At 36.0% G+C, this 18,166-nt stretch overlaps 1 protein-coding gene across 2 annotated transcripts in view; it reads left to right on the forward strand.

The window, feature by feature from the left end:
* LOC126248122 (heterogeneous nuclear ribonucleoprotein H-like) overlaps positions 1 to 17,124 on the forward strand; it is a 29,646-nt gene extending 12,522 nt beyond the window's left edge. For both annotated transcript variants that reach the window (XM_049948815.1, XM_049948809.1), the window contains exons 3-9: positions 5,518 to 5,676; positions 9,903 to 10,046; positions 10,996 to 11,134; positions 14,583 to 14,758; positions 15,657 to 15,931; positions 16,008 to 16,127; positions 16,253 to 17,124. In XM_049948815.1, coding sequence (XP_049804772.1) covers positions 5,518 to 5,676; positions 9,903 to 10,046; positions 10,996 to 11,134; positions 14,583 to 14,758; positions 15,657 to 15,931; positions 16,008 to 16,127; positions 16,253 to 16,444 — 1,205 coding nt within the window. In that variant the 3' untranslated portion in view covers positions 16,445 to 17,124. The remainder of the gene's footprint in view (positions 1 to 5,517; positions 5,677 to 9,902; positions 10,047 to 10,995; positions 11,135 to 14,582; positions 14,759 to 15,656; positions 15,932 to 16,007; positions 16,128 to 16,252) is intronic.
* Positions 17,125 to 18,166: the final 1,042 nt, after the last annotated feature.

Here is an 18,166-nt window from a genome sequence, read left to right on the forward strand (position 1 = left end):
AGAAGGTTGTAGTGTGCAATAGTTACTTGGAGTTGAAGCAGCTTGCACAGGGTAGAGTAGTGTGGAGAAGTGCATCAAACCAATCTCTCTGAAGACAACTACTGATGTAATTATAAACAGTGTCTTCTCCGTTTCAGCTATCTGTATTATGTTAGTTACTAAAGACATAAAAAATGCAATTTTATAAGTTTTATGAATTATTTACTCAAAAGCCCCATCCGAAAACTTTTGAGAATTAGACAAGATATTGTTTGGTTAATTTATAGTAGTCAGTGCAAATGCAGTTGGAAATTTTTTTGTATGTGAAGTGTTTAACATTTTTCAGCATTCTGCATATTTTGCATCACTGAATTTCTAGTGTAAAATTTGCATGTTGGTAACACTGTTTCCAGCACTCCTGTTTATAACAAATGAGTTAGAACTTGCACACCTACCATAATGCTTTCAGTTTGGTTTGAGCTTTCTGTTAGCTACAGTGTCAGGGAAGAAATACAGTAGTGAAAGAGTGAGGTGTGTGGAATATGAAAACCCTCAGGTAGGTGGTTTTAAGAAGAGTGAAAAACACTTCATAGTTGTTGGAAATTAGCATCACATCCATTGCTCAGGAATTGCTACACCCACTACAAGAGGAAATTTAGTGACAACCCACGTAAATGATCATCCGAATGTGAAACTGAACAATACAGTACAGATGTTTATATTCATGTGTGTGAAGTTATGTTGAATTTTAGCATTTCTGCTGTATCCCCTACTATATCCCTCTTAAACATCCAGGAAACATAAAAAAACACAAGAAGAAAACAGTATGTAAAAAGGAAAGTGGAAGAAATTGTAACAAGTTTTACACAAGCAACGTCTTAAAAACTTTGAGAGTGTATATTGTAGATGAACTTGGTGCATAAACTGAGGATGTTCATGAAATGTGATGTGTGGTTTTGAAACCTAAATATTGCTATCTCAGCATCCACATGTACTTAGAAGATAGTCATTTACACTGATACCAGGTAGTTACTCGAAGCAGCAGATACAGAAATACTTCCTCACATTATTGAATTTCAAAAGCTCAAAGTCAAGAGGTTTTTGAGCATGCTTAGATTCTTATTGTGGGCATCTGTTGCAATATGATAAGATCGCTGTTGCTCTGGAATATTACCTAAGTGATGATAAATATTGCAGCGAGCAGTCATAACCAGGCTGATGTTATCTGTTGGTGAAAAGGTTAGAAAGGTGAAAAGATAAGAGAAATAGGAGAAGCATAGGAGTTATGCTTCTCTTGTTGATCTAGTCATTTATCTCCTAATGAAAAGAACCCAAATTTAAAAATTGGTCTTGCAAATTTCTGCTCCTTACATCCAAAATGGGTAAAATGGTGAAGGAGGTATGCACATGTATTTGCTGCACTAATTTGAAACTTGTTTGTTATGCCATAAGTAGTTTCACATGAAAGTAGTTCACAGAAATGAACATGATGCTTTTGTATGTATGTCAAGAGCCACAAGATAAATGGTAGTTTCAGGAGTGTGCAATGTGTCCTGGTGTTGAAGTGATGACTGTTGAAGCATTACACCTTCAGGACCCTGACAATAATGTAAACTGTGCATTGTGGGAGGCAGGGAAGTTGAAGACAGTAGAGCTGGAGAAGTTTGTTACAGAGGTTAGGCATTGGTTCATGAAAGGAATAGCTCACCATAATATTGGAGGATTCAGAGACAGGCCACAGTAGAAGTAAAATTGGCCACATCCCAGAATAATGACACATTATTTCATTTCGACTTTGCTGAGAACTGGTATGTTGCTTTTGCAACATGAAATTCAATGTTACCACTGGCACACATCACAGATATCAGTATTCACTTCCTAGGAACATCACACTCTTTTGCTATTATCAGTGACACACTCATTTATGCCAGTGCACATGCATGCTACACTGTCGGCATAATTGTTGACTTCGTATCTAGAGGCCATGCATTTCCTAGATATGTGTATGTGTCTTGATGGTACAGCATATCATTTTAAAAACTGCTTTCGGTTTATAGCTTGGACAATACTGTAGTACAGGAATTACAAAAAGAGGGTATTTTCAGCAAGTTGTGGAAAGTGCATGTGATGGGATAGGTGGTCTTCGTAAACATCTTGCAACAAGATTTAATCTCCAGCATGAAGCTGTTGAAGCTATAATAGATGCTACTGGATTGGTACACAACATATCAACATTTGTAACAAATCTGAAACTCTTAATTCTAAATGAAACTACATTAAGGGAATTCTGTTTAAAAAAGTGGTCTGCTTTTTGAAGCCTCTTGTAGGGATTTCATCAAGTCGCTACTGGGTTGCATCCTGGAGTGACACAAACATTGTGAGAACGGTTCTCCACAAAAAGCAGCCTATTACTGTGTGTGAAATGCAGAGATCACAGTATACTTTAGAAGACTTGGTAGTGGGCCACTTCATTTCTTGTGTGTATGACAATTAATGGTGGGTGGTACAGATACGTGTCTCATGAGCTGCAAGATATAACCTTTGACACCTAATGGTCCTGCTGATGCTTTCAAATGGCCATCTTGAGAGTAGTGTGCAGTTCCCATATCCCAAGTACTGCTGTTGTTGGATCATCATTGCCCGTGTGCAAATTCTGCTTGGTTATACAGCTTCAGTGAGAAGCAGATGAAAAAGCAAATTAATTCTTTTCAATGGTGCAGTGTTGATTGTTAAGTTGTAGGCAATTTTAATTCATGGAAAGTCATGAGGTAAAATCGTGATACAATAATTTGTGAATACTATCATAAAAAGAAAAAATGGGTATAAATATTCTAGATCTCATTTTTGTTTTAAAATATTTTTGAAGAAAATTATGAATTGTTTTCCAAATCTCTTATGTGGTAAAGTAATTACTTTGATTCAGAAATATCAGTTTTGCATCACATTTACATAAAATTGTGTGTCCATGATTTTTTTAGTTGGAGAGTAGAGCTAGCTGTACCCAAAAGATTTCTCACATTTTGTACAAACAAATATTGCCCATTCTGATTGTACATTCCCTAAATACAATTACCAATTCATGTACCATGAAATTTTTAGAACATTTAGGATGGGGGTTTTGGAGAAAATAATTTCTAAATAACCAAAAAATTTGATTCTTTCATCTTAACGTACAAATACATTGACAGTCCTTCCACTTTATCATTTCTCAAGACAGTTAACATTGTGACTTTTCATAGTTTTTTTCCAAAAAAGGAAAAAGCTCAGAAGTGTATATGTATTAATGTCTCGTAGTATTGAGAACAAAGTATTTATTGAAAATACAGATCTGTATCACTTTTGGCTTTTTATTTCAGTTTTCCCTTTCGTTGCGTTTTCACAAATACTCTTATTTAGAGAGGTCTGCAGGGATTTTACAAGTCACCAGAAAATCAAAATATTGTATTTTGGAGAGGTACTGTGTGGGACTTAAAGATAATTTTTTCGGTAAACTTTGTGATGTGACACAGCCACTCTTGACCTGTATGATTTGAGGTGAAATTGACCACAAGCACCATGGATAAATAAGGTTAACACAGACAACAAATTATAGTTGAGATATCATCCAATGAATCAGTTTAAAATGTCTACCAGATCTGTACCCAACAGAGGGAAGACAGACCAAAATGACAGTGAGCACAGCTCTGACAGTTGGCACCCTTCTGATAAATCGCAGCACAAGCCATCTCGGTACTCAATAACTTCAAACATGATCCCAGTATTGATTGCCCGTCAACAGCTAATACGGCAGCGAAGAGGCTCCATGGAAAGCTAGTTACAGCTTCGTTACTCAGCTCATACTTCCCACCAAACTGGCCACCATGCCAGAAACTGCCACATGAGATGGCGCTGTGCTCAAACGGCAATGTGTTAGTCTAACATCATACAAATACTGATATTGATACATAGTGAGAAAACCACCACAGCTCAACTGAACAGGTTGTTCCAAAAAGTTAAACCCACTCGTGGTAATTCTTACTCATTGCTTTAGTCTAGAACTTAGTCTACAACTTGCAGACGGTTCATTTTGCTATATCTGAAGCTTGCTTATTCCTTTTCCTGATTAAAACCTTTTGTCATTTATATTACAGAAAAAGGCAACATTTTATTTAGTTATCAGGGATTAACCTCACACTGATACAGGGTTCATTGTCATATACAATATAAATGGAAATATTACTTTTGTGTGCAGTTTGTGACCAATGACAAGCAGCTTGCAGCATGAGTAACCACTTAGACAGCTGGGTGCTTGTGGATGAGGTTGGACAAACAACTGATGTGCAGTCCAGCAGTTGTCAGACTGTGCATACGTGTGTGCACGCACATCCGTCCATAATCTGCAGCTGTGTGGCAGGTAGTCTTTGTTGCCTGTGGACTCCTGTTGTGCTGGAGGGATGCTTGTTCCGTGGGAAGTGTGGGAATATCTTGTTATAAAATATCTGCAAAGGTGTTTGCTAGTTAGCAATATGTCTGCAAAGTGTTCAGAATATGAGCTGTTGACTCATGTCCTATTAAATTTATTTTTGTGTTCTATGAATTATATTCAGTTAGTGAAAACTCTTTCACAGGTCATTTAATCTTCCTGATAGACTAGAGGAGGAAATCTATTGTTCAGAAGAAACCACTTGTCCCATTCGAAATGAAATAGTATGCCACTCGTATCCTGTTGGGGACACTTTTAAACCTTTTGCCAATGCTCTTCATAAAGGTTCCTCACATATGATGATTTCACTTGGTAATACAGTTGACTACCTCAACATGAGTTTCACATTTTTTTCATGAGATAATCTCGATACCATTAAAACCAGATACGATAGTGATGTGGTGTAACACTGGAATCTTATTCAGAACAGAATTTCAAATCTTTTTCAGACTTCTAGTTCAGGTTTTTTGTGGCATTTTTAAATAGCTTAAGGCAAATGCTTATATGGTTACTTTGGGAAGGACATGGCCAATTTCATTCCTCAGTGTGGGCTTAATCTCTGTGGCAGATGACCTCAGTTGGTGGGACGGTAAACCCCTAGCTTTCTTCATTAAAAAGTTAGTTATTAAATGTAAGATTAGGTCTCACTAATTGGCTGTGTGAAAATGTTAACTGAATGTTCTTGTGACAGTCATTTAATTCTAAAGTAATTATGCTTACCAAAATGTTTATTTTCCACACTGCCATACCTTCTTAATTTTGGTTTCCTGTGGTTTCTTAAATACCATTGTAAGTATATGCATATGTGGTTCCTTCAGCAAGGCCATGACATGCTGCGGTTGTATTCTCATTAAACCCTTTTGTTTATATTTACATCTGTATGTGAGTTAATGTTTTCTGTGGTATTAAGTTTACAAATTTTATATCATTGTAAATGTGTTACGTAAATGAATAAATTTTACACTATATTAAGAACAGGGTCACTCTATCTGGCAGTTGTAATATACGGTGGTTTCAAATAAATCTTTTTGTAGAAATTTTGTTGTTAGTACTAGAGAAGGAAAAAATTGTTTCAGATGATTGTCGTATCAAAGACGGCAAGCTTGGAATACACATGACAATGTCCAGGGAAGGGCGCCCGAGCGGTGAGGCATATGTGGAGATGGAAAGTGATGAGGACATAGAGAAGGCTTGCAAAAAGGACAGAGATCACATTGGACACAGATATATAGAAGGTAAGAATATTTTTATGAGCTGATAAACAAGGGTTCCAATGAAAATATTATTGAGGAGAAACTTGTACAAAAGTGCAATGATCTTGTGTCTGAACTTTCCATCTACTCTAAAGATCTTTAAATAGATATTTGTTCTGCATTTGAAGACTTGTCTCATGTTTTCAATGTTATTACTCCTGTAATGTTATAACAGAGTGATGTAGAGTAAGAAATAAAACATAATTGTCATGTCTTAACCAGATAAACAGTTTAATTTAATCAAATTTTTATTGGTTCATAATTCTCATGTCTTAACCAGGTAAGCAGTTTAATTTTAACAATATGTGCAGAAGCTGTTTTCTTGTTGAGGTAGGTGACGAGTTAAGGAATCAGGTTTTCGAGGGGTTTGGTCAGTTTCCTCCTGACTGTCCTGACGGTGTACTTGGGTTTGCTTGATGCAACAAGTGTGAGTCATACATGAACATGTTACCTAACTGATCTGCATTTGAATTTAGTGTGCAACTTCATTGTTATGGGAGATCTCAGTACAATGTAGATCTAATTACTTGTAATTGAGGTAATGGTATGTGTTTGGTTACCAGTCCATGTGAGATGTGCAGTAAAACTTTTTTTTTTTTTTTTTTTTTTTTTTTTCCTTTCTTCCCCCCCCCCCCCCCCCCCCCCCCAACAGTTTCTGGGAACCAAAATATTTTTTATTAAATGGGGTATCCTAAACAAGACATACGGTTTACCTCTAATATGCTAATGAAATGACATATAATCATTTAGGATTCTTATGTTTATGCTGCACACTTTCCATTATAATGGGCAGAAGTAACAGTATAGCCATACAAATCCACATAAATTAACTTTCCTTAAATATTATCAATCGTTTTAAAATTAAAAGTAGGGAAGTAAAGCTCGTTTTTTCTTGCCAGCCTAAAACACTAAGTGTTACTGATCTGTTTGATATTCGCTAGAACTAACTCATCTACACTGAATGAGGAAAATTAGTTTTTAACAGCGGCAACAAAACTTGCTAAATTAAACCATCTCCCTTACATGCTACCAGCCCTGCTTGATTCTTTATTGAAGCCTTGGTCCTCCCTTTGATGTGGAAAAGTCAGTGTGTTACCATCACAACGGTGTCCGGAAAAGTCAGGCTTGCTGGTATACCTACCTACCTGTAAAGTTCGGGGAAATCTCTGGCAGCTGATACTGACCAACAGCATGTTGGTATACCTCTCCAGGCAGCAACGAACATTCACAGCCTGTCAAATATTCATTCTTATTACCACCTTTCTTTCAAGGAATGAAGTAACTTCTGCACAGCAGCTATTCCATATTCGACTTCCATGGAATGAATTATGCCAAGATCGAGAGGATCATTGGGAGTACAGATGTTTTCTGTTATTAGTGGCTTCAGATTTCACTGTTGTCACTATTAACACATAAGGCCATCACTGTTTGTTTTTTTTGCTTCCATGATACTTTCCCCTCTTAACAGTAAGAGTGTATGTTTTTGAGGGGGAAAACTGTAGGAAAATCTGCTTCCATCAGGCATGAAGAAATATTTCTGGGCTTGTGTTGGTTATTAGTCATGGCAAAGTATTTGCCTTTCACTGTTAAATACTTTCCAATTCTACTTCCATCACTTAAATTTTGGTAATGGTGATTATAACTTTTTTTCCTGTACTACCAACCATTCACTGCCCTGAAATCTTCATGTGCTGGAAATCTTCATTCCTGGACTTCCTGTTGTAATAAATTTCCACTCGGGGAATGTTTCCACTTCTCATTTCGTGAAGCCATTTTATTAGTAAGAGGGTGTTTCGTAAGTCTGAGAGATCAGTATTTGGCGACAAACTGCATTGTTCCCTCTGGTAGTTGTATAGCTTTCAGTCGTGTTCCCATCTGTCAGATGAATTCAATCTGTTGCCATCATTACTTTCATGAAAAAAGGAACATTTGGATTTATTGAAGGTTTCAGGAATCTTCATGAACATTGGGTACAGAATGTTTAATATTCCAATGTTGAGGGGGTAGTGGAGAGTTGGGTGGCTGTGTACGTGTTTCAGTATAAAAACTGGAATGTTCTGGAGCTTCACATGGTTCCTGGTGGTATACTGAAGAAAATAAAATTTTGATCCGCTTTTCAGAAAGAATTAAAGAAGCAACACGGCTGCAAGTAATTGTCAAGTCATCTTCCATTGTCACTTTACCATAACAGATCCCATACAGAATGCCAGACTTGAGAGAACAGAGTGGAAAACTGAATATAGCACGCACACTTTGTTAACTAAACATATTTTGACTTGAAACTGATAACTGTACATTCAAATGGAATCTGTGGAGTCTCATTTTAATGATGGACAAATGCTGTCGCTTTATAGTGCAGAAGAGCCATGAGTTTCAGCATTCAGGAATGCTTGTTAATTATGCTGTATTTACTGCACAAAGGTGATGGTGGCCAATTGTATTTTGTTGCCATGTTGAATAGTTTAACATTAGGGCTGTCATCACAAACATTTGTCAGCTTCTGCTGAAGTGTAAGTTTTTAGGACAGAAAGGTCAATATCAGTCTTAACATAATTTTTATTGCACATCAAGATTCAGAAAACAATGAAGCTGTAATAAGTGCATATGTAGTCCACGTGACTACCTATAGTGCACTGATGACAGCTGTGCTGTTCGCTGGACTCGTCTGCATTAAAAAGACAGTATTACTGATGCTGACCTTTTTGTCCTGGGTTACCTCACGGTCGTGGGCTACAATCATTCCCATGGAATCAAACATGTTTAAGCTTTCTTCTTTGGCTGGCCATCACTACATAAAACTTCCACAGTGTAGAATTCAGCACAATATAATGCAATTAATTTGTGTGGACATAATGGTAACATTTTCTGTGATGGTGTACCATATGCAGAAATAACAGCATTTCAGAATTATCGAACAAAAACTAAGAATAGATTTGAATCTTCCCACACGCCATTCACAGTTGGAACAGGGAAGGGGGATCCATTAACGTACTGGAAGTACCCCCTACCATACACTGGTAGATGGGTTTGGAAGTATGATGTAGATATAAATGATAGTTTCACCTGGACTGATTGAAGGAATTCCTTAATAGCGGATCACTTAGTGCAGATGAAATTTTTGTTAATTGACGAAAATGGGATGTTTGGGAGATTTCTAGGTCATACTTTTAAAAAAGTTCCTTGACTGGACTTTCCTGTAAAAAATCAGTGAACTATTTGGTCATTGTGATTTTGAGTTCTTTAAAAGATGTCGTGACAGGAAATTGCACTATGGAAACGTGCAAATAAAAAGGGTAGTGTCAGTAGGCAGAAATCCCACTCATAAACTGTGTGCGATACCTTGTAAAGCTGAAAACAAGCTACTTGAAGGCTTTGGTTAGAGGACAGAATTTGGCTAACTGGTTTCTATTCACGTGACTGGACATCTTTTCATCATGCGACTTCTTTCCTGAGAGGCTTAAGTCCTTTAAATTGAAAATAGCAAGCAATTAATTGAAAGTGATGACAAACATTAAAATCTTGTCCAGCGGTTATACTGGGATCTTATTGGAATGTACTTCATAGTATTTGTCAATCAGAAATACAAAAAATTACCATTGCATCATTGGGTAAAGCAGTGGTGATCAATGATGCCCCCTCCCCTCCCTCCCCTCTTGCCCTCATTTGGTGTTAGGTTAGTCAGTAGAATGTTAAATTCTCATGTGATTGTAGGGAAGTTCATTGAAGTGCCTCATACAAGCAGCACTGTTGAATGTTCATTGTAAGCAACATTTCAGTATGTTACAAATCTTTTCAGGCAAGTTGAATCACAGTTACTGCTGTTTCCTCCAGATTATTTCAAGCAAGTGTTAAAGTTTCATTTGGGAAATATAAAGACCAGCCTGCCTCTTCTGTGGGCTGAACTTTCCCATGCCATCTTTATGATGACAGGCGATGTCAGAAATCCAACCTTTCTTGATTTTTCATGGTTTTTAAAGCTTTGCAAGTGAACAGTTAATTCAGGAATAAATTCTGAGTTAATTTTTGCTTTTGGAAGAGTTCTCTCCCTTCTTAAGTTATAGTAGTTACGAAATAGTATCATAACTTTTTCATGTTATCATTCTAGACCAATTTTTAGGAGAGTAGTTAAATCATCAAAAATGCTGTTAGAGGTGAAGTACAGTGCGTTTGCAAAGTAATTATAATGAAATATTGTACCCTTTTTGCAGTGTTTAAAGTTAAGCGGTCAGAGATGGAGTGGGTTGTAAAACGCAGTGGACTAAATTTGGAAAATGCTATGGATGATGGTTGTGTTAGACTTCGTGGCCTACCATTTGGCTGCTCTAAGGAGGAAATAGCTCAATTTTTCTCAGGTATGACTTAATTTAGTAGTAGCTTGTTTTTGAAATTATTTGTGTTCATATTTATTAAGATAATTTGTGGTCTTAGTAATCACTGTAATCTTCTAGAGAAATGTGCTCACCGATTGCGTAATTTTGATTGCCTCGAAAATTGAATGTTAGTTGGCTTAATTATGAAGGACAAATCTTTTGAGTGTTTTATTTTGACAGTATTGTATTCTTTGTTTTAAGCTTGTTGGGGTTGTTTGCAAAGATTTGTTTTTAAAGCAGTGACTCGTAGATGAAGGTGGCATTCATTAACACTTTATAAATCTACAGACTGTGGAATCTGAAATGTGAATATTATATTTTTCCTCTCTATACTTGAGTTGTAAGGCCTAGTTGTACTTCCTTTATTACTCTCTTCCTTCATGCAGTCCTTGCTTCTTTTATTGTTTATTTCTTATCTTCAAGTGATGTAAATTTGACACATGAAAACAGATTGCTATTAATTAGTTGGAGAGATGTATTGAAGCACTTGGTGTTAGATATGTGGCAAGTGGCACAGATAAGTAACTGTCTGTATGGGCAACAGTAGGATCATATTTTCCCGAAGTTCCTCACAGTTGGTACTCTTGTGCTTATGTTCTGAATACTGAAGTTCAAAGAAATATTTTTGTAGATCCTCTGCACATAAATTTCACATAAAAGCATATTCAACTGAATTGAAAAAGTTATTGTGTAACATTTTGGTTAAAAGTAGTATAAGAGCCTTCTTACAATGATAAGTGATCATGGGTAATGTCGTGTATAAAATTTGTATTACAGGAACTTCAGAATGTATGATACACTGTTTGAAATATTGCTTAAAATAAAATCTTTGCAAATGCCCCTTTTATTTCTGAATAATATTTTATTGCTAAAGGTTTTACATGCTTTTGTTGTGTGTTGATTCTGGGCATATTGTTTATTGGTTGGGTAGGGTTGGAGATAGTACCCAACGGGATATCCCTACCGACTGACTTCACGGGAAGGAGTACTGGGGAGGCTTACGTACAGTTTGTTAACAAAGAAGTGGCAGAGAAAGCTCTGCAGAAACACAAGGATAAAATAGGACACAGGTGGGGAACGTGTGCAATGCAATGGAAGGGAGGGCTGGGTGGGCTGAACCCCAACCTCCTATTCTATGGTATACAGTATCACTCTTTTAATCTTTAATTCATTTACTTATTTCATAACTGGGATTTATTTTCAAAAGTCAAACTGTAAGGATCTGAAATTACTGAGTAAGTATTTATCAGCAATATCATATTAAGCAATGCAATCCTTCCTAAGGCTTCTCCTTGTGCAGTAGGCAGTAATTTCAGATCCTTACTAGATGTAAATTCCAGGTATAGTTTTATATGCAGGTAAGGTAAAGTTGTGAATACCTACTGGCTCAAATGAAATTTTTTAATATTACTTGAATATGGAATCTGTTGTAATTTTTTACTTGTTGATTATGTATTTTAAAATTTTCTTGTAATTTAACAAGTGGTATTTTTCAGTATGCCATGTAATTAGAAAACATTCAAACTATAGTCCACACATCACACACTTCATTAATGATATGTTTCAGAATTTAATCCAGTTTTGCAAATTAAAAACCATTCATATTGTCAGATGCTTGTATCATTTCATTTACATTTTTATAGTGAAAACACTGTAATTATGTTTGCAATGTCTCATTCTCTTATACTTCGAAGTGTCTTAACATTGTGAACACCATGTTTTTACTGTTACTCATACAAGCATTTGCGACTTATTATTGTAGCTAATAATGTACGTAATAATCTGTCTTTGGCTTAATGCTGCATGCTTATATTCTTGCAGATACCACCCTACATACAATTATCATTTGTTACAGTCTTCCTCACAGCTGTAGTTGTGTAAAAATGTCCTAGGCTTTTCAAAATTGAAATACTCCAGTAACTGTCTCAGTTTCAAATAATTCACATGTTCAGTTTTTCCAGTGAATTTAGCTTCATATAATATTCGTACAGTGCACAGAATACACTAAAGCTCTTACGCTTGAAGTGACTTAGGTTATCATGATGCATTGACACTAAGGCAGTGGGTCACAGATCATAAGGAAATTCTTAATCTGTATGTGATGAATTTACAACCACGGACTTTGGTTTTCTAACATTCATTAGCAGCTGTTATTAGTCAGTGCCTTTGTGCAAAACAACTTGTGGCTGTAACTTAATGGTGCTGTGAAACAACCCTGTAAATTTTTGGTGTGCTGTTATTTAACAGTATTATTTATTGCATTAATGCTGATATTTATGTGTTGTTTCACTTGCTTAAGTGTAATTGCTGTTACACCATACTAGATGCCTCTAGCAAAGTGGATCGTGTGGATCTTAGTTATGAATGTTGTCCACAAAGTGGGTTGCACCTGTAGTTAATTTCATATTGCGTTGAACACTGGAATAATTCTGCATCTTAAAGCTGATTGGTCGCCTATGTGGCACCTTTATCTAGTTTTGTTGTTACAGTAAACATTTGGTAAAGTTTCCCTTTGTCACATGTGGATGATACACATACGCGACTTTGCCATTTCATACTTTTGTGTATTCCTCGCTTTGTAAGCTAATGGCTGTGTCATTTCAACACAATTTTGTATTTCAGTGTTCTGTGCAAATTATATTGGCTGACACATAGTAGTATTTTGAAAATATGAGAGTGTAATTTGTCTTTATTTCATGCACTACATACTGGCTACAGATACAAGAAGTAGGAAAACTGCACTGTGCCTTACAGGATAAAGCAGGATTGTGGACTCTGTAGTTATGCTCACATTTGGAGATGGATTAGAAATGTGTGCTGAAACAGTGGCATCTGTTAGTTTAAAACAGTGAATTATTGTGAACAGTGAAGTGAACGGGCTGTTTTAAAGTTTCCGAATAAAACACTTCGGTGGTCGCTTTCTGGGCATGGCTTCTGTAGTGTGTGTTCGTTCCAGATTGTGTACTTTCCATTACAGAAAATAAAATTGCAAGTTATATTGTGGAAAGCTGTATTCTGAAAAATGCAAGGGACCGCCATGTGACTCTCGTACACAGTCGATATTCCAAGAGAGCAGAATAGGTGGTGGTCAGTCCTATAGAATTTACGATGATTTGAGGTAATAATTGCGAGAAGAAATACAGAGGGTTTTAAATATTGCCCAGCATTTGTACACAAGTGTTTTTATTAGTGTAAAATTCATAATGTTTCAATTTACTTTGGAGCTGCTGTGTTACGTAACAGTTTTGCATGGAAAAATTTTTGCAGGTAGAAACTTTTCTAAACCATTGTTGTATTATTGACTAGGCTTCACTTAGTGTTGAATGTTTCTTGTCCTGGTTGTTAAGCTCCTTACCTGCAAATGTTTAAATATTAGAATATCAAGCATTTTTATAATAATTTTTAAAAATTGTAAAGGAGTGGCTAAGGAAGGAATTTCTCGGCTTTTAAACTGGAACATGGTAATAGTTCTTGGAACGTAATTGCCAGCTTTTCCTGCTTCACATTTGCATATTGAGGATTTTTGTTTGCCAGTAACCCTGTTCTACTTGGGCACATTCCTGTTTACATCCAGTTGTGTAAGGCATGCTGTAGTCTTCCTGCTGATTAAGATCCCACTATGTAGATGCAAAAATGCTCTGGTATTAAATGCATAAGGCAGTTAATATGTACAGATGTTAATATTAAAAAATAGGCTTAATTTTGGTGTTTCATTAAATTGTGTAAAAAGTAGACACTACACTGTTGAATGAATTGAAACTCTAATGTGGAATGTTGGTAGAAATTCATTACTTTTAAGATGAATCACCAGAGGGACACACCCAAGGGTTCCTTATGGGCCAGTTGGGGGTGGGGCCATGCAAGACAATGGATCCAAGTGATGAATGGGCGGGAGCTGAGCTCGTGAGGCCAAATTTTTGGTGTACAAAGTGATGATTCTCTTAATAACATCAGCTTAAGGTACTACGTAAGTAACTTTTGGAAAATGTGTAAGCAAAACTTAGGACAACTTGACCCAAAAAATTGGCCTCTGTTTTGAGCTAATCATCAGGCTCTGTTAAAGGTGGGTGGAATTTACTTTGAGTGTATCTAAGTGTGAAATAAAGCATTTGGATTATAAGCTGTTGAAAACTGCAGTGATATTACAACTTCATTACTCATTTAGCCAGATCAGTTGTATAGTTGTTCAGCTGAGTTTAGATAGATGGTTTTGAATGAAGCTTTTTTCATTCTGGACCATTTCCTGGTAGTTTTTTGCAGTATACTTGAAATGAGTAGATGTCAGTTTTAAAGAATAAAAGGAACACTTCGTGTAAGTTCCTTGAAGAAACAGACGTCCATTGTAAACAGTGTGTAGAAGAATTGAGTTGGATACTGCCAGTATACATATATTTTTTCTTAGGGTGTTAGTAGGTACACAGTAAGATAGCACAAATAACCAAATACTTATTTTTTCTCATTTTTATGATTTCCTTTGTTTTTGAATGTCGTCTCATCCTTCAAATCTGTTACATGCAGGTACATAGAAATATTCCGCAGCAGCCTTTCTGAAGTGCGTGCCGCTATTGGCCCAAAAATGCGTCCTTTAGGACCAGGAGGTTTCAACCAGCGTCCAGCTCCTTATGATCGTGGTGATAGATTTGGTGGCATAAATCGCTATAATAATATGGGTAGAGGATCTCGGAGTTTCAAAGGTAATCACTTGTTCTTGTTTAGCTTTTTAGCTGCATGTGTTAGTTGGATTTGGCAGTTAAATTAGATAGTGCATTGTCATTTTTAAAATGGTAAAGAACAGAAAATTTGTAAAATTGTTACCTAAATAAGATTCAGGTTTTGGTAACAAATGCCATTCATTGTTCACGTACATTTATTAACATAAAATATGTTCACTTCGAATCTCTAATGTGTTTCGTAGAAACCTTGTTGCATATCTGTGTAAAAACTGCTGAATCTTTCCTAATTAATGTAAGATTGCTGTTTTGTGTGCCTAAATTTCTTCCAATAGATGTAATATATGATTACTACTTCCTTCATAAGTGATTTAGTTATTACTTGTTTGTATTTAATGTATGTTAGTCAGTGATGAAACCATAAATATCTAGAGTGGACTAAACATTTATTGTTTTGCTCATTCTTAGTTTTTTGTTGTAAATTCTCAAATGTGAAAATCAAGTTTCGTAGATTTGTTTTGAATTTATTGAATCACTGTCGGGGATTTGTCAAACAATTCTGCTTTCAGTCAAATGTGAAAAATTGCAGCATCTTTCATACTGACAACTTCAATGTTCTTATCATTTATGTGGGAACTCTTCAAATTGTATTGGGATTGATTGTTGCAGGCACCATAATACATAATTGTTTCATTGTGTAGTTGAACAAGAAAATTACTTAAACACAGTTTTATATTTTATCAAAGTCTTTTTTACTGTGAAATGGTCATCAGATTTCAGACCATAAATCAAACCAAATTTTTCCAGCATGAGAAAATAAGATCCAGACATCAGACAGAATTGTTATTGCAGAGTTGCTGAATATTTGTTTTTATTTGTAGATGGAGAATTGTTGTGCAGTCATGCTTTTTTTGCATTATAGGTGGTTTTGGTGACTTCGATGATGGTCCAAGTCCATGGGGTATGAATTCATCATGGGGTGGGAGTGGAGGACCTGGAATGAGAGGTAACATGGGTGGTCGTGGTAGCAGTAGCTTCAACATGAGTATGAATTCAGGTGGATTTGGCAACATGGGTATGGGACGTGGAGGACGTTCTGGTGGAGGTGGAAACTGGAATGGTGGTGGAGGTGGTGGTGGCCACTGTATACACATGAGAGGTCTGCCATTCCGTGCAACACAGGCTGATATTGCTGATGTAAGTAATTACTCTTATTGTGTTCTAACTTGTTCTGTTGTAGGCCTGTGTACTGAAATGTCTCTTTTTCTATAAGTTTTTCAGGCCAGTTGTACCAGTCAATATTAGGCTCCTATACGACAACAGTGGCCGTGCGTCAGGAGAAGCAGATGTTGAATTTGCAACACATGATGAAGCATTAAAAGCAATGTCAAAGGTAAATTTTTGTGCTAAGCACTAACTTTCGAAGGTATATTGTTCATAAAATGAATTGCAATGTAATTTGATAGTCAAAAACTGATTATTTTGGTTGTTATAATATTAATTATGATGTTTGTCTAGGACAAAGGACACATGCAACATCGTTACATTGAACTGTTCCTGAATTCTTCACCTGGTGGTTCTGGCGGTATGGGAGGAGGCAACTTTGGAATGGGAGGTGGAGGATTTGGTGGTGGCGGATTTGGCGGAGGTGGTGGTGGCGGAGGTGGTGGTGGTGGATTTGGAGGAGGCAGATCAAAGTTTCGTTTTTAAATACTCTCCACTTCTATTACATTGGTTCTCAATGGAGATTTTCTCAAAGTTTCACAAGTTGTGAGAGACTTTAAGGTCAGACACTTCTTTCTGTTATTGCTACTGTTTTGCTGAGTCAGTGTTCTCTTCAGTGCACTTTGAAGTTTAGTCCACTTTAGTTGTGGTTGAATTAGTTTGTGCTGTATAAGTTTAGCTGTAAGCCAGTAAAATTAGTGGTGCAACACTAGTGTTTGTTACTTTGGCACAAAGATTAAGTTTGGTACTACACACAACACAAATTGTTAAATTGTACATTCCATCTGTAAAACAGCCATAAATTGAAGTCTGGTAACTGTAATGTCTTCAGTGTACTGAGACTGAATGGTCAGTAGTAAATACTTTAGATCTCTATTAGGGAAACTGACAATTGACGTTTGTGTATTTAATGTTAATTACTTTACTCATAACACACAGTGAGAAAGTAGATAAGCAAGAAATTGGAGGCTGGTAACGATTTACAGTGTATGTGGCATGATTCCTACTATTGTAGCCATTGACATATTCGGTAGATCAGACAGGTTGGGTGAGTATTTCAAACTGGATCATAACTACTTCAGAAGTGGCGAAGGCTATGGAAACAAAAGATTAAATAGCAACTTCACATGTACTGAAGATACAATAAAGACTGTTAAAGATTTTAATTTTGTTCATTGACATTTTTATTGCTGTAATATTGAGTAGCAAACATTAAATGTAATTGGCATATTTACACAAAATTGTATTAATTTCTGGCTTTGTTTCCAATTCTTGGAAACTTTGACTTTAGGCAGGAAGTACCTGATGAATTAAGTTCAAAATAAGTGATCAGTGAATTTTATGCATAATGTCAATGTATGTTCAGTTTAGAGTGGAGTGCATGTGACAGTATACTGTGAACTAAATTCTGGTACTCATTAGCAAAATTATTGGTACACTTGTAGAAAATAAGTTTGTGATAAAATCATAATTAGCTAGCTTTAGTAAAATTAGGAGCTTAAGTATCATTTAGGTTATATGTTTTAGTGAAAGTGAAGAAAGGCTTTTAAAACAAGCACTTTTAATCAGACAAATGCTTTACTTGTTTCAAAGCATTGAGAATTTGTAATTAGTTTGTTACTTGAAGAAACCTCTCATATAATTATTCAGGCCAGGAAAAAATTATCGAAGTCTAATGTTTATTGATTGAACGAATGAACAAACTTGTACAACAGTTTCATTTCAATAAAATAAATTTTGTATTTTTTTTAGCTCTCAGTTTAATGTATTTTCTTATCAGAATTGTTCTTCATTGCCTAAAAGTACATACTCATTTGGATCCATAAAAAGTACAAGGTATCTGTGATTCAATAGTCTTACTGGTCTTTGGTGTGAATCCAGTGATGTTATGCTTTGAAATGTTAGCACAATATTTTTTACAAATACAAATTTGCGTGCCATTGTTGGCTAGGAGACAGCAAGGGATATGTTCCCGTGTAAACCCACGTTATATGCAGAAGACTCTGGTTACTGGCTCAACTAAAAATTATACTGCCACACAACTTACAACACTTTTCACTGCAAGTTAGGTGCAGGGACTTGATTTATATAGTTGCTGTATGAAGACTTTCCTGTAGTGGTCAAAGGGAAACAGGTTTTCTCTGGTAATGTCTTTATGATGGGTGTAAATGTTTTCATAATGCTGTTACTTATTTTTTAATTTCCACT

Source organism: Schistocerca nitens, chromosome 1, assembly GCF_023898315.1.
Source record: "Schistocerca nitens isolate TAMUIC-IGC-003100 chromosome 1, iqSchNite1.1, whole genome shotgun sequence".
Classification (NCBI taxonomy): domain Eukaryota; kingdom Metazoa; phylum Arthropoda; class Insecta; order Orthoptera; family Acrididae; genus Schistocerca; species Schistocerca nitens.